The sequence below is a fragment of the Chenopodium quinoa genome, unplaced genomic scaffold (genome assembly GCF_001683475.1).
Source record: "Chenopodium quinoa cultivar QQ74 unplaced genomic scaffold, ASM168347v1, whole genome shotgun sequence".
Lineage (NCBI taxonomy): Eukaryota > Viridiplantae > Streptophyta > Magnoliopsida > Caryophyllales > Amaranthaceae > Chenopodium > Chenopodium quinoa.
In genome coordinates, this window is record NW_018742770.1 from 1883880 (window position 1) to 1906350 (window position 22471).

Sequence of the window (22471 nt, forward strand, 5' to 3'; positions counted from 1 at the left end):
CTCTGTCTTTACTAGTTGAATTAACACTCACAAAAAATATTATCATTCCACATATATATACAAAGTCTTATATGTGGCTTGTTTCAAAAAACAAAAAAAAAAATCTTATTGGTGTGGCCATTACACATAATCACATATAAAAAAATTAATTAAGCAATAGGGGGGTTACGGTTATAAGCAAATGACGTTACCTTAATGTGTTTATAGGTTACTTCAATGAGAATTAGGGGTTACTCTCTCTAATAAGTAGAATTATTCTTTCATTTTTTAAAACAAAAGAATAGAGTTTACTCGAATGAACAAATGGAGTTACTTATTTCTAAATTAGTTGAATTCACTCGTGTAATGAATTTGGGTTACTTTTATGGACAATATGAGGTTACTCTTATGAAAAATAGAGGCTACTCGTAAATATAAATGAAGATTACTCCTATAAACTAATGTGGCGCACCGTGTGGCTAGCCACATACAAGACTCCTCCGCCCAAAAAACCCCATAATCTAATTATTTTTTAATAATCCGACCTTTATGCTCAATTCGCTTAAAAGGTTCTAAGTGGTAGAATAGGTAATTTTCTTTTAATAAGCTTAATTTACCCATGTCGCCACGTGATTGGTAAAAAAAAATAAGTTTTAATTTTAATTTTTATTAATAATTAACTATTTTTTTAACTCTTAAAACACAAAATATAAAAGCAAAAAAATCCTAACCCCACCGCGATGACAACCACCTACCCACCCCTACCATCGGCCTAGACAAGGCCCAAAGCTGTCAGTCCCACCGCGACCAAAACATAAACGCAAATATTATCTATGTATTTGTATGGTTTTGGAAAAATAATATTGGATTTGATAAGAATAGAAAGAAATTATAAGGTAATAATCAAGACATTTCCCAAAAAAAAAATCACTTGCATTTTCTACTTAAATTGGAAAATTTTAGGTGGGTAAAGAATTTTTCTGTCCCTTCACTTCCTTTACATTTTTTTTTTTTAATTTTATTAAAGGGGAGTGAAAACTATCATCCTTCTCTTCTCTTCCTTTTCTTCTACTCTGTAATATTCAGTTTTTAAAGGTGCTTGGTTAAAACGGATGAAACTGAATTTGAAGTACTTTGTACTCCCTCCGTTTTTAAATACTTGCTCCACTTTCTTTTTCCGACCGTTTTTAAATACTTGTTCCATTTCCTTTTTTTAGAAAGCTTTTACAATATTAAATTTTATTTTCACACTTAGTGGACCCAACATAATACTCTCTCTCCTCCTATTCTTCCATTAATTTTGTTTTTTACATTTTTTATTTTCTCAATTACCCCATTACCTCCATATTTTATTATTTTCTCCAATTTTCCTAAGACTCCGCGCATGGAGAAATGGAGTAAGTATTTAAAAACGGAGGGAGTAACGTTTGAATTCCACCAACTTCAATTATTACATTAGTTATGCATAGCCATAGGCTCGTAGCCATATATTCACACAATGCATAGTCATGAATAAGAAGCAAGGTAGTAGAAAAATGTTAGAATAACACATAAGAGACTCGTAACAAGGTTGTCATAAATTTATAATCGAAACAAAGTTTTTGGCAAGTCATTGCATTAGAGTTTTCTTATAGCCTTCAGCTGAAACTATGTTTGCAATTTAAGGCATCAAGCTTGGCATCTAAGGCTTTAGGTTTGCTTCAAACATGCAGCAGAAGGATCTTTATCTTGCAACACTCCTCTTTATCTTTTGCTTCCAATGGCTAGATAACTACATGCTTAATTATTAACTTGACAAATAATGCCATTGCACTAATTCAAAAAATTCAAATTAAAAAATGTAATAACTTAAATAATGAGACCACAAATTGACAGTTTAGCTCTCCTCCAAGCAATTTAACAATTCCTCTACGAATCATTGCCATCATAATCTTATAAAAATTGAATAGAAGAAAGAATTCGTTTATAAAAACAAATGGTAATTAATTACTCAACATACTACTACATAGCTTATAGCTCAGTAGTTGAGTCTTCACACTGTTAATACTTATATTATCAATTTTTACCGAGACTTGTCGAACATCAAAAGCTTCCAGCTCTTCCCCAGTAAAAGTTAGAATTATGTAGCGTTTGAGAGCACGATACAAGATGCTCTCAATGTCTTTGGACTAACAAAATGTTGTATTTACACGGCAAGATAGCTCCAAAATCAGTCCTTTCTATAAACTTTAGTAAGGATATTACAGCAGATGCTGATTACAGGACATTTACAGAAGCACCCTATATATATAAAAAGCTATTAGCTTTACAGAAGCTTGCATGTCAATAATTATGCACTGCACTCAGGAATACACGCGTCTGATACTAGTATGTAGCAAACATAAGTTAACAAGTTAAACTTTCCGTCTCCGAGTTCTGAAGGCAATCTGCAATGAACACAGAAGTACGGTAAGGTTGTGAAAGCAAACCTGCCTAAGAATCTAAGATTGCCAAAAATTAGCCAAAGATTCAAATGGATAAGCGTAAAACTATCTTAACTTCAATACATAACCAAAGCAATGAAAAGGTGTGTTCATGGTTATACCATCACATAAAAATAGCTTCAGAAACCGAACAAGCAAAACTAAACCCAAGGCAAAAGCTTTGTGCACTTCTGTCTACCCACAATCTCCCCCAAAATAAATTCACAAAGTGTATAATAATTAAGTAGATAGCTCACCCTTGGTAAGCTTCAGCAACACAATTTTAAAAAGTATGGGAAGGCCGAGTAGGACTTACCGCATCCTGGTTCTCATGAGAAACATCGGACTCTGATGTGTCTGTAGATATTTTGAGTCCCAGACAACTCTTCTTAGGCTGAGAATGTTTCGGCAAGCCATTCACTGCGTGAGAGAATGACTTATCATACATACATATATATATATATATATACAAAATTATACAATACATAGAAGCTAAGATAACATTGAAAGTGGAAGAAAATCACTTTTTACAGCACTTCAATATATTGAGGGTATAACCGTATAAAAGCAAATTAAAGGGGAAAATAAGTAAGGCAATTAGGCAATCAATCAAGAAAAAGAAGTGTAGAAAACATATTCATTTAATGGTCATTATGCTTACTACTCACCAAATATCAGCAACAATAGTCGCTGAGTTTAGAGCATAGGGTAGCACATTAAAGCCAACAAAAGTAAAGCCAATAGTAATATTCATACTTCAAACATGCCTACACAGCATGCCACCAAGGACATTACCAAGCTATATATGTTTGCATAAAATTGGGGATGTTTTTAATATTAATCAAAGATTAAAATCAAATTAAGCTATGGAGAATTGAAATTTATCATCACTTTTAACTTATTCAGTCTAGTAATCTACACCATACTTGTCTTTGCTCTAGATTTAGATCCAAGACATTCACTTTAGAATTGAGAAATTAAGAGTTAGATTACAAGGTGAACTGAAGCAATGGACTAAAAAGAATAAACAAAATCACATCAACTCAGAAGCAGCTGCTTGCATTTCAAATCTAAACAAGTTAGCCAACATCTCCAAATCAGTATAACTATATGTAGGAGATATATATACCTGACAATGAGTTTGTTCTATCTAACAGAATATTCCGCTGACTTGTTCCTGATCCTTGTGATTTAGCACCGCCTGCTCTTGAAACAGTGGTAATTCTACTTCCAATGTCATTAGAACACTGTTTTTTGGAACCGCTGCACAAATGATATCTTGAATATGTTAGTAATCTGTACATATTCACTCTATAACCACTAACGAGTTTCTCAAGGAGAAAAATATAACTTTAAGGCACTAACTGAGGAAGTGATTGATTGATCAATTGATAAGGCACTAACTGAGGAAATGATTCAGAAAATAAATAGATAAACTTCTCAAAAACTAAGTGGTGCATATAATATGCATATTTTGGCAAGTTCAACATACCGCCATCTCAGACAGACCAGATTTAGCTATCCAAGGAACTCGTCACAACTACTAAGTGTCCAACCTATAAACACCACACTGACTGAACATTACAGGAATATAAAGTTTCAGAAGAAGAGACACAACTGTGCATGACAGAGGACAAGTATCCTCTCACAACAGAAAACGCCAACATTTAGTGAAGCAAAGTAGAAACTTTCAATACATTTGTATACCAAAAAGAGAGGTCTTTGGTGACATGAATGGAGTATTCCTGATATACCTTTCAGGTACTTCTTCACAGCTAAAATTTTAAGTACTTTTATTTTTTGCAAGTCCTAGTATGAAAATAATAATTTTTTTATAAAAACTGATTAAAAGTAACACACATTTGACCTGATCATGTTCAGGAATGTGCTGTGTACCACTGAAGCCCCAACTTCTGAGTGTCACCAGAATAAAAAGAGGGAGTAAAGCATTCAACACATCTTCTAGATGATGAATGTAAAATGTCCCCCAGACGTTCTCTGAGTGTCTAATGCTCAGAGATACGTAATAGTCATAAGGAAAATTCAGTCACAGATCAAAGACAATCAATAAACAAGAATTAGTCATTTTTGAATGACCTTCAGCTTTGCATCTTATTCCATATTTTTACTTTTAAGTTGATATAATCTGTAATTAATTCAACTATATGATCCAAGTCCAAACAGAACAATGAGTAGCATCAGATGCTCGCAAACAACAGCATACTGAAAGCAACCACACTTAAAAAAATCTTAATAGGACCAGAGAGATAAAGGAAGAGAGACATGTATTTAACCATGTCAAAACCAACAACATATAGAATTTGACAACTTACCGCTGCCGGAGAAGGGAAACAGTTGACCCCTGTTAAAAAGGAAAAAAAAAAAAAACTTCACAATCAGGTGACGATAAAATTGATCAAGGATTCCAGTATTGCATACAGAGAAAGCAATTAAAATTTTAATCACAATGAAACAAAAGATCATGACATGCAATCAAAAATGAATTATGAAATCAAAATTAAAGCCAATTAATATTCCCCCATACCAAATCAGATACAAATAAGCCAAGCCAACCTATTGGTAGCTAGATGGGCAGTTTTACGAATCATTTCTTTGCAGGAAGTGGTATGATATTATCCAAAAATCAGTCTAAAAATGTAAAATTAAAAAAAAAAAATAATAATAATAATAAAAACAAAAATAAAAATAAAAAATCAAGAGTAAAAGGGTCATAGAACCAAGGTCATTGCATGCCAGGAAAATTATCTGCGTACATAATCTTTTTATTCAGGAATATGTTTCACTTTAGATACTTAATATAGGAAAGAGAATATAGTCAAAATTTAGAGAAGAAAATATTCCCCATTTTCATGACAAGGTCCTTCATCATTCAGCTTCTTGAGTAAAGGAGTTTGTACAATTCTTTGGAAAAAAAAGGCAATGACCACTATTAAGAACTTAAGAAGTGCAATATTGCCAATCAGTAAAAAGAAGAATTCTACTACAAACTAATAGCATTCAGAATTATAAGCCTACTTCACAATTAGCAACTTTTAATGCACACCAACTTTAGCAAGGCACAAAAATATGTTTAGCAGAAAAATGAAAGTTATCAAAAGTCTGAATAAATCCTTACGCCTGAGCTGCAACTTTGTCTGACATTTGTTTCACAGTGACCCAGATTTTCTGTAAAATCACAGAATTTTTTCCTTTTCCTCTCATTTTGAGGTGAATTTTTCAACGAGATATCAACCTCTTGAGTAGAAATATCTGATTCAATTTCAAAGAGTTCCAAAGTTGCAGACTCAGAATCGATTTGATGCTCTTTTGCGGGTACATGTACAATATCTGCAGAAATATTTGCCTCAACCTCTTCAATAACTGATGAACCAACTAGCAATTGTAGTTCTCCAACGGAAGAGTTATCTACTGCACTTTGTTGTCTTCCCTTGGGGCATGCTTCAAGGACACAATTTGAGGCCATCTCTATCTCGGCAACCTTTTTGTCTGCTGTCCTATTTTTTGACAGTTCAACTTGCTTAGACATGGGTAACTCAAGGGCATTCTGACCTTGCAAACCGTCTTTCAGGTATTTGCGACTACGCTTAACAGTTGAGCTAGACAACTGCGCAACAAAATGCAATGAGATCATGAGCTTTCCTTTAGTCACAAAAACAAATTAAAAACAAAATACTAATATGACATACCTGAGTAAAATCACATTCAAAGACTTGAACAAGCTTTTTCAGAAAATTTTCATTGACCTGGAATTCTACTGAAAAGCAATTATCCTGAAAAAATATAGTAGGAAGGGAATCAGCAATGATCAATTATAAACATATTCTAAGGTTATCACATGGCAGTTGGAAATCTTGCCTCATTAGTTCTATACAGCGATGATGGAAGAAGAACTAGTCCAGGGGCACGGGACAAATTAATGAAAGTATGTTTTAGAGAATTTAAAACTGACAGTCCAATCTCTGCTAACATATGCAGCTTCTGCAACATATAAAAAAAAATTAAAAAAAAAATCAATTATCAGTAATACAACAAAATAAAATAAAAAAATAAAAATTATATCCAAAAAACTTACAGGTGTTTTCTCAGGATCTACAACATCCTCGGCTCTTCTGATGGCCCGAAAAATACTTCGCAAATACAGAAAGTTTTTTTTGGCAAGATCCAAGTCCCCGTCAACAAATTGAGAGTTAACCAACAGATGCAAAAGGAGAAGAAGTGGCCTGCAACAAAGACTAGCTCAAGCACATGCATTGTGATATAATTGCCTCATGTAACGTAGATTATACAACTACCTGCAAAACTGAGCAGTATGCTCTTCATTATGAGAGTTTACAGGTGGACATCCTGCATCATGAGCAAGAACATGGAGCAAGAACACCACTGTGTAAGCTGGGCTATCGGTCATTGATCCTTCTTTTCCCAAAGTAGAACAAATGCGAGCAGCTTTGCTGTTTTCCTTGATGAACTCTATCAAATAATTTAATGACTGACAAGCAGATTACACTAAGTTAGCTGTAATTTATGAAAATATTATAAGCTAATGGATTGCAAAATTGATGGTAAACCTTATCTTGCAGATCTTTGACACAATCAGATGCAGCCAAAGGAAATGCACAAGCAAATTTACTTGAGGCAACACGTCCTTTCAGTAACTTGTGAGTTTTATCAAGAAATGCTTCACGTACAAAAGAAGTGTCCTGCAATAATACTAGGGGTGTTACCACTAGCACAATGTACAGACAGTAGCTATAGGTTTTTTTAAGTCAATAACCAAAACATAAAGGCAGAGAAACACTGTTAATCTCACGCATTCTTCATTATTCTTCTCTCAGAACAACAAATTTGCAATCTTATCAAGTTTTAGGAGGACATGATTAGTGCAGGACTCTAAATGTTTTCAGTCTATCTGCCGGTCCTAGGATTTAATTATCCAATGAAGAGTAGCAAAAAAAAAAATTCCTCAAGACCCTCAACCAAAATAGGCCACCCCACCTCCCCCCCACCCCCCCCCCCCCACCCCCGGGGAAAAAATAAATAAATAAAGGCAACCTCATATTACCATATGTTACTTTTATTTTCAGAATAAAATTTACACCCAAGTGAGTAATGAATTGCCTTCCTCGGATAAAGATGCAAATTTTGAATGCCTTGAATAGTCCCCACTGTCAAAAAGTTATAGTTACATTGTCTCATCCCCTCAATCTAAGGAATTGATAAGACTTCACCTTTACGCCCTTGATAGTATTTGCACTATCCATTTCCTAATCATTAAATAAAGGTCTGAAGGATAATCTTTCCCTAGTCATTCTCTAACTTTACTTTATCTTGAGAAAAGTTACTATTTTCAGGACATCTCAAGATAGCACATGTGTATTGTTTTCAGAAGTATAATTCATTTAAGTATCAGAAAAGGGGTGTGGATGGAAAATCTGAAGAGATCTTTTTAGTTTTGCTAATGTAGGATCAATACATGAAGAATAATCTAAAACATTTCAAAGTGTTGGATATCTAATCCCTTATCATAAGAATACTAATAATATTTCAGGATATCTCAAGATTAGCACATGTGTATTATTTTCAGAAGTATAATTCTTTGTCAAGTATCAGAAAAGGGCAGTGGATGACAAGGCTGAAGAGCTATTTGTAGTTATTCTACTGTAAAATTAATACATGAAAAATAATCTAAAACATTCTCTTGAAGAAGTCAAAGGCTTGGATAACAAGGGCATAAAAGGAGAAAAACTGTTATGAATAGTAAACAGAACAAGAGAAAGATTTTGATCAGATAGTCAGATAAGTGAAGCTATTTTACAAGATATTGTTCACTGGTCTATGCCAACAGTATACACCAGCACATCAGAACCTCCATACCTTTGCCATCAGAATAGTTGACTGAAATAATTGGGGTGAAATATGTATCTCCCACCGTCTTGAAAGCCGCAGAACAGCCTTAGCAGCTGCTAATCTAATGTGAGCCATGTCGTTATCACTGCATTTATAAATTTATAACTTAGGCAGACAGACAATATTACAAAAGTATACGATGTAAAATAAACCCAAATTTAAAACTCCTCATTTAATTCAACTTTGGGATAAATAAACGCATCCCAAATTTGCATCATAATTTCCATAAAGGCTTCCTGTTACCAAACTTGAATCTTTGAGACACTTTTTAAAATTTCATTCTTGATACACTTGTAAAACTCTCTTAAATTTTACTTGGATGCTCTTTCTTTTTCTCACTTTACACACCTTTCATCTAGCTTTTTCAACCAGTTATCTTGTTATGTCATATTTCTTGACGGTTCCTTATGAAGAAGGGACTAAGGCTTTGTTGTTGTTGTTAGAAAAGATTACTTTTTTGAAGAAAAAAAAAAGGAAATATTCACTAAAAAGAGGGCAAGGTGTACCCTAGCAGAGATCCATACCTTATATAACAATTCAACCACGCATCACATCATTGAAAAATACCCATAAGAAAACAAAACTTTCAAAGTAGCCTCCAACAAGTTCTTCCGGTCTTCCTTTACTATCATTTTAGCAATTTACAAAATAGAGAAAGTGCTAACCCCACCCTTCCACACACAAACAAACAAGTTCACAGAGTAAAACATTGTAAAGAAAGGCACTTGATTTTCAAATGCAAGCAGTCTTGTTCTGAGAAAAACCATAAGGGTATTAGTAGTTGAAGGCTCTTCAGAAGGTTGAATAGAACATGCTATTCTTTGGCTTAGACATACATCAATGCTGTTATAAAACATAGCATGATGTCAAACATGAAACTCAGCAAATACTCAATACGCATGTAAAGCCAAGATGAAGCAGCAGTGAGGAGACAAATTACCATACTGTTGCAGCATCAGCAAAATCATCTGTTAGTAGCACTTTGGACAAAATATCCAACAAGTTACTTATTTGTACTTTCCCATAATTTTGTTTCTTTGGTAAGACACTCTTGACTAGGGTTTTTAGCCCATAAATCTGCAAAGATAAGTACAAAAGCAGGATAGTCAAGAGGGTCTAGAACTAGAAATTCTTGTATAGTAACGCTTAACAGCATGTAGCAAAGACAAAATAAACATTAAGAAAACTCATACAGTACCATGATGCATTAATATTTCGGGATATAAGGAGAAAAGTGGATAATACAGCCTGTTATCATTTTGATTGACTTCATAAAAGAGACTTAGAAGCATATACATGGGTCCATATCTCTCTCACATGTATAAAAAAATTAGTGCTCATTCATTCTAGATCCATATGTCAACAATTCATATGTTCTTATCTCTAACCAATTTATTAGTAATGCAAAGTGAAATGATTCCAAACCCTTAAGTCTCACATTCACATTGTCTTTATGTCTAAAAGTAACTCCACCACTCCAGCTAATGCTAATGGTTAGCTGGATTTAAAAGTTTTTTTCAATACTGTGCTATCCTATATGACCTACAAGCCTTAATAGCAAAAAAATAACAATACGCTTGACGGATTTGTTTATTGTTGTTGTAAAAGGACCAATATGAACAAACTACAAATGACTAAAGAAGCATAAGTGATTTGACAAAAGTTAAAATCAGAAGACAAATTTTTACACATAAGGTGACAACTGATAAGTAGAGCATTATAAATTTTTTTGGTGATAACTGATGATTTTTTTTTTATCATAAGTAGAGCATTATTGATAAGTAAAGCATTATAATAGATGCATGCTTACGCCTACATGAACAAAGTACAAATGACCTGGCCTAGTATGTAACCCCAAATGTTTAAATAAAAAGACCATGTCACTAAGTAATCATCATGAAATAGTCATAGGGACCAATAGAGATCCTCCGCAACTGGTCATATGCAAACCAAGCTTCTCCGGCTAAGCCAATTAAAAGAAATACTCCCTTTGTCCCAAATAGTTACAACACTAGCCTTTTCAAGGTCTCCAAGACACGTTTTTGACTATTAATACATATGGTTATGTACAAATACAAATTTTAAGGTTGGCAATGTTGAAAATGCATAGAGATGAAAAAAAAAAAAAAAAAAAAAAATCACATGACACCAATTCTTATATATTGGTGAAAATTTACGGTCAAGTTTGTGAGGTTTGACCTTGAAAAAGCAAGTGTTTCCATTATTTTAGGACAGAGGGAGGCAGGGAGCATAAAATTTAGTCAATGTCATTGGTCTTGATAAATCATAAAAAGCAATTGTCACCTCATTGACTTAAGTTGGTTATCTAAAAAATGATTAGATGACCTCATGTTATCAAAAAAAACAATTATCCACACATGCTATAACTAAAATAATAGTTCACATGACGTTTTCCCTTCCAAAACTACCAGCTTATGAAAATCCGGCTGGCCTGAATCACGAGATTGCAGATAATTGTTTTTTAAAAAAATAAAAAAGAAATTTTAAAATTTTAAAAAAAAAACAGAGAGAGTGAGGTGTACTGATATTAAAATTAATAAATAACAATTAATAACCTCTATGTTGAATTAAATCATGATTTTTGACCCTGATTTCAGCTTGCCAAGCAATAACCACCACCACCAGTTTCTCTCTCCTCCCAGCAGACCTTTATCAGTCACCTAATTCTTTTGCCGATACATACATTCCTACCTCCAGACTGGCGGACAATCATCAATCAGATAGATAGATAGATGCAGCCTAGGACCATGGGTCCACATAGCATCTTGCTTATCCCAGCTGTGAAACATAAAAGCTCCTCCCAATGAAGAATTTCACTGCTAAATTAATCCAACTCAAACAGGAGCTTTAAGTTATGTGGGGACTTAAAGCTCCTGTTGATGAACAATTTACAATGCACGACATTAACACTGCTATATAATTTAAGCTTCTCGTGCATCTAACACTATTGATCAGGCAAATTAACATTAGCTTGTTTATTCTCCTATTTCTTCTGATATATTCAGCAAGAATTTGGGGTCCAAAATGTCCATTAGTTCGATACAGAGATGACAGAGGCAAATATTCTCTAGGATTGTGGCTGTGGGTTGTAGTTGTGGAGAAGATATGGTGGAGTAGCTGTTAACGGGAGCCAGGAAAGAAAAAAAAAAGAGGCTTGAAGTACAAGTCAAACACAATGGCCATAGAAACTTCATTTTTCGTTTGAAATGTAAAATCGGCCTAGTTTTGCATAAACATGAGGGGTAAGCAGCAAGAAGCAGTGGATTGATATACTACCTCTGTTTCATATTATTTGCAACGATTTGACATAAAGTAGAGAGGAAAAATGTCTAATCATTGCAAATAATATGAAATGGAGGTAGTAGTAAAAATTCATTACAATTATTTACCCTTCAACCTTGCAGTTTAAATTTAATAATCAAAAACCAAACCACGATATATAGAATCAAAATTAAAGACTCAAAAACCATGGTATATACCTAATAAAACAAAAAAGTGAGTTTGGAGGAACAACATGAACTCATATTTAGAAAAGACAATCAACATTCCACTGATGGACTTATAGATTACGAAACTTACTTTCATGCAACGGAAGGAGACATTGCTTCCAGATTTCTCATCTACCACAACAGCATCTCCATACATTTTGTTCTGCAACAGATATAGTCACAATATATTAGAAAGAAAAAAATGAAGCATAACCATAAATTCACAGAATCATCTCAGCAGGAGAGAGAGAGAGAGAAGAAAAAGAAAAAGAAAAAGAACAAAAAGCTAGTCACTAACTGATCAATCAAGGAAATAACTTGCCTCAAAAATTCTTTTCTGTATGTATGATAGTATTTCATTTTCCTGTTTCTGAAATACCACAACAGCATGTTGTGATAGACATCCCAGAGACTGCAATACAGTGGGAAGGTTACAGTCACTATTAAGTGACTTCACAAGTTTCTGGAAGCATACACAGGAGAACAAGATCAGTGGAGTATTGCTGAGAATCTAAGAGTGTCTGATCATATATACCAACCCATCAAATGTATCATCAAAGAATCTATATTTCCCAGCCTCCTAATCCCTATACATTTAGGGGCATTATGAATTAGGATGCATGAAATAGTACAATTTGGATGTATGACATGGTACAATTTGGATAAGACATCAGTACGAAACATATACGGCAACAATGCACCAAATATAAAGAGATTCAATAGCTAAAATACTTATTTAAGATCTGATTTAAATTTGTAATTAAAATCTGATCAAACAAGAAATAAAAGTAACAGGTCGGGTTTAAAATGACTCAGCTTCAGATACAAACGTTTAGATGCAAACAGATAAAAGTCTGGAAACATGTTGATTAAAAGACAGATAAAGAAAGTAATACCTGGAACAGCTCCGCCCAAAGATATTGTTCAGAAGGATCAAGTAATGCAGCAATGACTGATATAGCAGCCTTGGACTGAGCACGAGTCCCCTCAAGGCATAACCTCTCCAGCAGCGGGTAGATTTCACTACACACAATCATGCAAAATATAAGATAGCGTCAATATTCTTTCCTTTCAGAATATAGCACACCAATACAAATAGCATCAAAAAACATTAAGAACAGACCAGTGCTCTCACCAATATGTCAGATGAGAGGAAATTGCCTAGAAGAGAAAAAGGTAATACCCCCTTTTTTTAAGTGTTACACTTTGACCGACACATACATTTAGGTAATTTAACTGACTTTAATATAATACCCCCTATGTCCCTATTTTTTTGCCCCATTTGACTTTTCACGACCCCAAGACGCGTCTTAAAATGTATATATCTCTTTTTTTATACAAATAAAAATTAGAAAAGCTTGATCTTAATAATATATACAATGTGGCAAATCCAACAAGATCTCACATAACTACATTATATCTTAAAGATTAATGGGAATGTGAGGTCTAAGTTATTTAAGTTTGACCCAAATATTGACAATTGGGCAAAAAAATAAGGACGGAGGGACTATGATGTTGTAAGGTAGTTGGATTTTTTTAAAATTATAAGAAAAGATAGTTGAGGTAATAGTTTATTGAAAAGAAGGGATGTGAGAGAAGATAAATAACATGTGGGGATCATGAAAGGAGAAAGATATCATATCAAAATTAAAAATTAAAAATTTAAAAAACAAAAAAAAAAAAAAAAAAAAGGAAATGTAACTATTAAATAAAAACAACCGCATTAGAAAACTTTACAAAAAAAGAGGGAGTACAAAACTCACATGAAGTTGAATTGTGAATGAAAGTCAGCATCCTAACCATTACTTTGACCATTAATTTTACATGAGCTATAGGTTTTTCATCAGAACGTCTATTATGAACTGATGAACTGAACTTCCATGTAGATTTGTTGCCAACCTTGCTCCTTACAAGAATATTCACATCATACCACTGCCCGTTTCTCAAAACACACTTATAGGGAAAAACACCAAAATTCAAGTGCATGATTCAAGTTCCAGGAACAGATTAATTTATAACAAAAAATGATGCCATGGAGTGAGCAACAAAAGATAAAATGCTTATTGGCTGACAGGGGAAGAGTTAACGATTTGCACATTGTGAACAAGAGTTATGAATTCAGTATAAACTTGCTCCATGATAGTCACTGACAGGCATTTCTCTAAGAAACTGTCCACCTAAAATTTTAAATATATGGAAGTGTTATAAGGATCAAACCTGAGTTCCATGGTTATAAATGGACCAGCTTTTGCTAACATCTGAAGTAACCTCGCACACCATGAGGAATCCTCCTCTAGTATCAGCATTTTAAATTGTTCTTCTGAACCTCTCATAAGTTTCGGGAAGTTTCTGACAATATCCTGATTCAAAAAGATGACCATGAATGCAAATTATAAAAACAAACGAAACTTGTTATTGTAAGACAAAAAAATGAGTAATGACTATATCTTATCAAATTTATTGAGTTTCTTTTGTTCATCAATCGCATATCACTGAGGGGATTTCAAATTAATGAGCCTTACAGACAGGAGGTTAAAAGCAGATTCCTTCTGATGTTTATCTCTGCATCTGTTGCCAGAAACATGATCCAAAATATATCGAACATGCTCAGCACAAAATATATTGTTTGAACATTTCAAAGAGAGCAGTTCCAAAAATTCAAAAAGAGGATGCTTATCCCCAATGCTTTTCAAAAAATTCTCCTGCACGGAACAAAAAATGATACTCATAATCAATATAGAATTGTATGACATATAGCAAGAGAATTGAAGGGAAAACAACTTATTTGTCCAGATTTACTGAATTTAAAAGCCAGTTGTGATATATCACAAGGATGTTTAGTATAGGAAACAGGCAAGTGGGTAACATTTTTTTTTCCTTTAAAGATAAAGGGGGTATTAGCAGCTGACAAGGGAGCACCATCAAAAGACATCAACCGCGAGTAGTTTATTAAATAACCACCCCATTCTACAAAAATGAATCATAATAGGATTCAATCTGGTAAGTGGTAAGTAATAGAAGTTCTTATATCTATCTAATTTTGATTAGTGGTTGACAACCTTGGATCTGCAAGAAACGGATGTGCAGGGCCAGGGAGTGACTTGGGGGGAAAAGCTATCAAATGAAATACACTCATAGCAGGACAAAGGATAAGAGAGTTGTGTTAGGCTACAGGCATTGAGAGAGTGCTATGGGTTGGAGATTAATATTTGAGAAAAGTTTCCTAAAATTCCATTATTTATCTTTTAATATATAATTACACAGACAAAATAAGATTGTACTTTTCTATGACTAAAGAGATCTTAACTTGAACCAGAGTTCTTAACATCACAAAACAAACGTCATATTGCTTGTTTAAACATTATCAGATGTATTTTACTGTGCATTGCAGTAGATATTAAGTATTGTCTGCAAACAGTACACCTCTGACACGTACGAATGATTGTCAATGCACAAAGTGAAGATGGGACTAACAGCAGAGGGAATAATTTTATTAAGTGTGCCTCACTTCAATGAGGAACAAAAGGGCACAAAATGATCCCTATCACCTTAATGCACCTTCAGCCCATTTATACATTGCCTAGGAACAAGACGTAGAGAAAGACATATGTCCTATGTCAACCATGTAAACTGTATAACCACAATCGGATCCAAAATCTATAAGGCAAAGATACACACCCTCAAAGCCTCTGCACTTGAAAATTCTGGTTCTTCCAACAATCGGGACAATTGAAAAAAAAGGTTATCATCCTTCAATAGGTTCAGCTTAGAAAATGATTCTTCTGCTTTGACAGAATTAAGGCATGCTGCTGACATTCGTGTGAAAGAACCTTTTATTCTCGCATCCACCTCTTTTGTATCATTTCCCTACAATATTATAAACAAATTTAGAGGCCTTACTAGTCTCATTAAACCCTTGTACAAAAACACTGTAGCATATAGAACCTAAGATGACAAATGATTAAACCTAACAGTAGATAAAAAAAATAATAAAAATAATAAAAAAAAAAAAAAAAAGATATATGATTCAAGGTACCAACATCTAAGCAAAATCCAAACATAGGAACAGGCATCTTTTAGATTATGGACAGTGGAGGACATACAGAAGAGGACAGCATTTGATGCCTGAGACATGTAAGTGATTAATTTCAGTGACTATTATTTCTTCCATTCTTATGAAGTGACTTATATACAAGTTTAGAATATAATTACAGAAGTTAATTGTCAATATTTTTTCAAAATCATTGTTAATACTTAATAATTCCAGATAAAATTAGGAAGATGATTCAAAGTTAAATAAAAAAAGCAACAGACAACTGAAAAACAATCATCATCCATTGCTTCTATCAGCCATATTTATGAGAAAGGACCCCCACTCACACACACACACACACACAGAGAGTCCATGGAACAGGAAAACATGCAAAAGTAATACAAAGAAAAACCAAGAGGAGTTATTAAAGAAACTTTTCCACCCATACACACACACAGAGTCCATGGAACAGGAAAACATGCAAAAGTAATACAAAGAAAAACCAAGAGAAGTTATTAAAGAACCTTTTCCACCCATACACACACACACACAGAGAGAGTCCATGGAACAGAAAAACATGCAAAAGTAATACAAAGAAAAACCAAGAGAAGTTGTTAACTTGTTAAAGAACATTTTCCACCCTAGAATATTTCTATCATGAGATATGAAAAAAATAAGGAACATTGTATATCTGTTTGAATTACAGCATCGAAATAGCTTAATAAACAACAAAAGCTGAGGATTGTATTTGGGTAGCATCAATCTTTAATAATCACATTTCCGCAGTTAATTTACATTATCCTTCAATAATCAATAATGTATACATTAGAACTATTACAAACCACAAAGATCTAAGACTATCAAAGTAGAAGCAGAATAATAAACAAACTACAAGATAAACACAAGAGCTATATATGCAGAGAGCAAAATAATTTTTTTTGTAGTGATTTACAGAAATTATTAGCCTTTTACCTCTGCATTTAACCGAAGGGATAAATAGCTTTGCATCTCTGTTTGAAACCTGAAGACCAACAAAAGGTAAAACATACATCATTCTTTAATTCATTAACACAAAGCAAGCACAAGTAACAACCCTCAATTCCCAAGAACAAAAGATGATTCTTAGATCGAACTAGTATCTCTATCCTTTTACAAGAGCTTCAAAGATGCAATCATTTTATGCTAGGTCTTTCCTTAGAAATCAGCCATTTCAATATGCAGTCATGACTCTTGCTTGAGGGTAAGAGAACAAATAAACCAGATAATAGAAGGAAAATCACTAGAAATAAAAGGTAAAAAGAAATACATCCTCCTTCATCTTTCAAGAAACATCTCAAAAGGCACCAGTTAACTATAAATGTACATATACTTCCTTCAAATCAATAAAGTTCTGCCTCTCCCATTGTTCACTAATGTACAATATCAGCCAATATTGTCAAATAAAATCATCAGGGCCAGACCAGCCATTACAAATTTACAATGGCCATTTCACATTATTAGGGACCAGTGAATAGTTGTTGAGCCACAGGTTAAAAAAAACTGGTTAAAAAAACTAACATCTCCCAAGTCATAAAGTTTGCCAGCACACTATAAAGTATCAGCATCAGTAGCATGAACAAGTATTCATCCCACAGTTGGCAAGAATTGTTAAGGTCAAACATTGAGCAACATTACCACAACTAGTAAAACTTAGCACAAGAAATGTTTCAAAAGACCAATAGAAGTATTGTTCATTTGTTTGTATATGTCTTCACAAAATCATGCATACAAAATCTGTGATCCTTCCCATCCACACAGACTCATATAACAAATATAAGTCATCTACTTCAAGCAAGAGGCATGCCATCCAAAATATAAGTGATTGTAAAAAATATTATTCCTTGACTTTTGAGGAAACAGTTAGTAAAAGAAAGAAACTAGGAACCCAATAATCAACCAATTCACCACAATAGTGAGTATGAAAACTGAGATGGCCAATTAAATCAGAAGAAAAAGTAAATTGTGAATAGCAGTACCTTCTTTTTTGACATAATATCAGATTTAGTGCATTAACATGAGCAGAGGTGAAAATTGAGTACAGGTAGATCCAATGTTTCAATTTATCATCCACTGGAAGAGATGCTGGAAAGAAATCCACTGCCAGAAGAAGCTCCAAGTTTTGGGGCCTATCAAATTTCACAGCAGAAGTTGATATTTGAATAAATAATGACTTGTTAGATTATATGGTCAGATTAATCAAAGGGGACACTAACCTGAACTCCTTCAAATTTTTATCAAAAGAAAGCACCAGTACTTTGCAGGGAATTCGCTCATAAGATTCATTAAGTTCTATCTGCCCTGCATGACACTTGGTGCAATACTCACGATAAACTTCTAGCAACTTCTTCAGGGCCTCCTTCCTAACTGAGGTCTATATAACGAGAGGATGATGGCAAAGCTTAAGTTAAAGGGATAGTTTAGCAGCACAAAGAGCTTAAAGAAGTTTAAAGAGGGCATAATGAACAGAGTGAAGAAATCTAGGAGAGACAATATATATGAAAAGAATAATCACCATCTTGTCACGAAGTCGGTCAGTAGCCCGAGCTATTAGAGCTTCCGGGAAGTTTTTCAAGCTAAACTTGGCCAAATCACAAACAATCGCTATTGCCTCTGTCCTTACACTGGCATCAAAATCCAGCAGACGGCCTTCAAGGGAAGCTTCATAATAAAAAATATTGTTAAAGAATGCATCTATCAAGACTACAACAACACAGCAGATGAACAGTCATAAAAGAAGAAATCTTCAAATGCAGAAGAATTCAGAAGAATGTAAAAATTGTAAACTTACAAAGAATTTTGTCTGATTCGATTGCAGATGGGTTAGCCAAGTAGCAAGTTTTAACAGCGCGTAGAGCACTGATTCTGACTTCAGCTGATTTGTCAGAAAATCTTTTCAGAAGTTCAACAAATAGGTAATGGTGTTCTTGTATACCATGATCTTCAACCAGTGCGAGAAGTTTTCCAATTAAGTTAACAGATTTTATCCTGACATCCACTTGATCAGTCTGCACCTTAGAGACAGATAGTTACTTACAGAATATAACATAAATAAGAAAAGGCAGTTAAAAGTAACCTAAAATGCACAAAGAAGATCCTCTGAATCTGACAAAAAATAGCCAGTAAACCCACCACTAATTCTTGAGCTAAATTTGGGATGACTGCAAGAAGCATATGTGGAGTGCACTGAAAGATTTCATATATCATTTCATGATAATATTCTTTCAGATCACTTGTCACACTCTCTCTATCTGAAATGCAAGACATTAAAAGTCCACAGACAGCAGGCTTGATAGCTTCTGCACAATTTTGAATAAGAGCAACGGCAAGACGATAAGAAGCAGGAGCAGGACCCTGAAACAGAGCAGAAAAGGCACCAAGAATAATGCACAGCCTTAGTGAAACCTAGAATAAATTCTCATCAACATAAAACAGGAAAGCAGGCTTTGCCAAAACACAAATATCAAACCAACTCCAAAAAGCAAAGGATCCCCCTCTTTTTGACAAATGACCTATGAAGTTGATAAAATCATCATAAATTTCACTCAGAACCACAGGGCAGTTTACTAAGCAGAAATTAATATATAATAGCTACTTGTATATAACATGGTATGAATCATATAGCTTAGCCTTAGAGGTCAAAATAACGGAAGAAAAAAGGCAATTTGATTAATAAACTGGAATTGCAGCTATATGAAGGATTTTCAAGCTTTCAAGAGGTTTCATTCTCTCCCAATAGCAACCTAAATGATAAACAAAAGTCTCATCAAGAATTAACATCCTTGCCCTCTTCCTAATCCTCTCTATACATAGAATTTCTTGATTTAACTCCCAACTCCCAAGCTACTGATAACTAACTTATAAAGATAATGCCAAAAGTGCCCCTCTGCCAATTCCCTTAACATCAGTTTGCTGCATAACACCATTGAGTATAGTACTGATTATTTACCTCTCCCTTGTTTCTTAGATTCCTTAGAATCAGCTCCAGAAGTGGCTGAGGAGCCTCTTCTTCATTCAATATTAGTGACATGATGGACAGCATACCACTAATCAAGCTCTGCGGGTGCTCCTCCCTAGAAAACATTGTCACAGTACCACAGCAAACAAAAGATGATGAATAATATGGAATATTAAACATAAATCAAGAGATTTTGACAGTGCTACAGGATGACTACAGACAGACATTAAATCCACATTATATTTATTGGGCCCAATAGGATGTAAATAGAGTCAAAAAAATATTATGTCCTTAAGTCACCTACAAGCCTCAAGCAAGAAGAGTCACATAGTTTCTTGAGAATTAAGCATTTCCAAAGAAAATGTAAGCAAATTAAGCAAGTACGTTACAGCCTTATCTCAGATCTTTACAAGAATGTTTTGCTAGGAATTAAATTTAATACTAGCAGGCAGGGGAGGGAAAAGTATACATGGGGAAGATGGAACAAAAACTTTTCTAGTTTCTGAGCTGATAAAAGAGTTAATACCTTACGACAGAGAAGAATGTTTTGACCATTTTATAGATTAAATCAGCACAGTCCAGATCTAGCATCCGACGACAGCATTCCAGAGTTGCAATGGTCTCTAATATTTTAACTCTTCTTGAAAAATAAGGGCTTGTGGTATCAGCAAGATCCATAAACATACTAACAAAAAGCTCAAAAATATCCTGCAAATCCAAAATAATCAACAGATGTGTGGCACTCAACTAAGAAACAGAAGATAGCAGAGTCAAAACTCAAAAGTATACCTTAAAGATTTTATCATCAAATGAAGGGTCAGGCGCAAGGACCCGAATAATTTCACAGAAACAAACAGCAACTAGTAACCGGACATCTTTGTCTTTATGATGAACCAGTCCATGCTTTGCAAGAGACTGACTGAATGGCCTTATGAAAGGTTTTAGCGAGGGAACCTGATCAAGGTCCAGCAAAGCATTCGCAGCTTGCTGTAAAGAATATAGCAAAACTTTAATTTTGGTCTAAAGCAGCAAAAAAAAAACACCAAAATTGGCACATCGGAAAAGTTTCATGTTACTTGGACAGTAGGACTCAATTCAAAGACGCAGTAAAATTCATCAGATCATTGAACAGTGACACAATATGACACTTAAAGACTTCAACTCAAGCATATAAAAATAGATAAAAACCAGTTTTTTTGTCACTTACATGAGTCACATCCATAACATACCCAATCCCTCTCCCTAAATTTAAGATTAAAAGGTAATCTAGTAACAAACAGACAATCTAACTCTCCGATTCTCCAATTACCGTAACTTACCTGTGTCCAATGTATATTAAACACCTCATACAAGCATGAACACTTAGGGTGAGTTCCAGACTTCCATCGAAAAACTCAAAAATCGTAATAAAAGCATATCATACCTTCGTCAGACACTTCTAACAAGTCCTCATCCCCATACTCCTAGAGAAATTCAAGTGCAATAGACTACCATAAAATCAAGGAAAACTCATGGATTACTCAAAAGTAACTTTCATCTCCATCAATCAAAAAAATAAATAAATAAATACAATGACTACTTAAAAACCCAATCAGGCACACTTCAATATTCTCCTCCTTCCTCTTCCTTCTCGTTATATCACCAATCACAAGTAAAATCATCAATATTAATCTTAACGCAAACTCATTTCATCAATTCTAACCATTCTTCTATCCAATAGTATACCCGTAAATTAGGGTTTTCAACATCAAGCTACTACTATATCACAACCAATAACAGCTCTATTAATAGCTTGAACATGGAAAATAAGTACCAAAAATAGCTTAATAACTGAGAAATTCATGCAATACACTAGAAATTCCCACTAAGCCGCAAACCCTAGGGTTGCAGCGGAAGAAAAAATCGAAAAAATAAGACAACTAAAAACAATTTTGTGAACAACAAAAAAAAAAATCAAAAGAGGGAGAAATTTCAGTGAAGTTTACCCGAAGTGATTTAATGAGAAAATCTTTAGAAAGACGAGTTTGTTGAGCAAGTTTTTTGCCGATATCGGAAATTACTTTTTCTGGATTTTCCGCCATTGTTAACCAACTGTGAAGTTTGAGAGTAGGAGAAGAAGGGGGAAAAGGGTTTTTGGCAGAGTTTGTTATGGTGATTCAGGAGAGAGAAAGTAGTGAGTGAGGGGGAAAATGAAAAATGATGAGTGTTCGAATGTAGTGCTCCCGCCTTTTGTTCTAATGAGAAAGTGAAAACATTACATTTGCGTGATTTTAATATCACGTGCTCTCCCCCGACTCAACTCCACTCTATAATCTTTTGCTATGCTACGTGTAGAAATGGCAACAGATCGGATTTGGGTCAAATGTGGCTAAATCCGAATTCAATCCGTTTAGTAAACAGATCCGGTACTTGGATCCGAATTCGATCCGACTCGTAATTTTTGGATTCGAATTCGGTCCGTTTATCTAAAATGATCCGAATATTTTTTTTTTTAATGTCATATACCTATAATTACTTGTATTGGCATACCAATTAATGTATAAACATACCATATTTAAATTATAAACTT

At 34.1% G+C, this 22471-nt stretch overlaps 1 protein-coding gene across 2 annotated transcripts; it reads right to left on the reverse strand.

The window, feature by feature from the left end:
* Positions 1 to 2177: 2177 nt before the first annotated feature.
* Positions 2178 to 22186, reverse strand: LOC110724633 (sister chromatid cohesion protein PDS5 homolog A-like). Of its 2 annotated transcripts, none has more exons than XM_021904059.1 (28): positions 21888 to 22186; positions 20692 to 20889; positions 20429 to 20610; positions 19894 to 20017; positions 19077 to 19298; positions 18736 to 18952; positions 18460 to 18605; positions 18161 to 18318; positions 17924 to 18073; positions 16881 to 16929; positions 15554 to 15742; positions 14398 to 14577; positions 14093 to 14235; positions 12772 to 12898; positions 12198 to 12338; positions 11967 to 12038; positions 9307 to 9443; positions 8334 to 8451; positions 7028 to 7159; positions 6755 to 6948; positions 6535 to 6682; positions 6318 to 6440; positions 6149 to 6232; positions 5578 to 6066; positions 4775 to 4803; positions 3571 to 3704; positions 2758 to 2861; positions 2178 to 2405 (listed from the first exon to the last, which is right to left on the reverse strand). In XM_021904059.1, exons 1-28 carry the CDS (start codon positions 21981 to 21983, stop codon positions 2373 to 2375), a joined length of 4119 nt encoding a protein of 1372 aa, XP_021759751.1. In that variant the 5' UTR covers positions 21984 to 22186; the 3' UTR covers positions 2178 to 2372. The 2 variants fall into 2 exon arrangements, with proteins under 2 accessions (XP_021759751.1, XP_021759750.1); XM_021904058.1 differs by having other exon boundaries at positions 6535 to 6694.
* Between the last annotated feature and the right edge of the window lie 285 nt (positions 22187 to 22471).

Bases quoted from the DNA above. Each gene is read 5' to 3' on its own strand.
- LOC110724633 (XM_021904058.1), bottom strand. From the start codon at position 21,983: ATGGCGGAAAATCCAGAAAAAGTAATTTCCGATATCGGCAAAAAACTT. The intron at 6,695-6,754 runs GTAGTTGTATAA...TGCTTGAGCTAG, and splicing joins CATACTGCTCAGTTTTGCAG to TCTTTGTTGCAGGCCACTTC. The intron at 6,441-6,534 runs GTAAGTTTTTTG...TATATGTTGCAG, and splicing joins TAGATCCTGAGAAAACACCT to AAGCTGCATATGTTAGCAGA.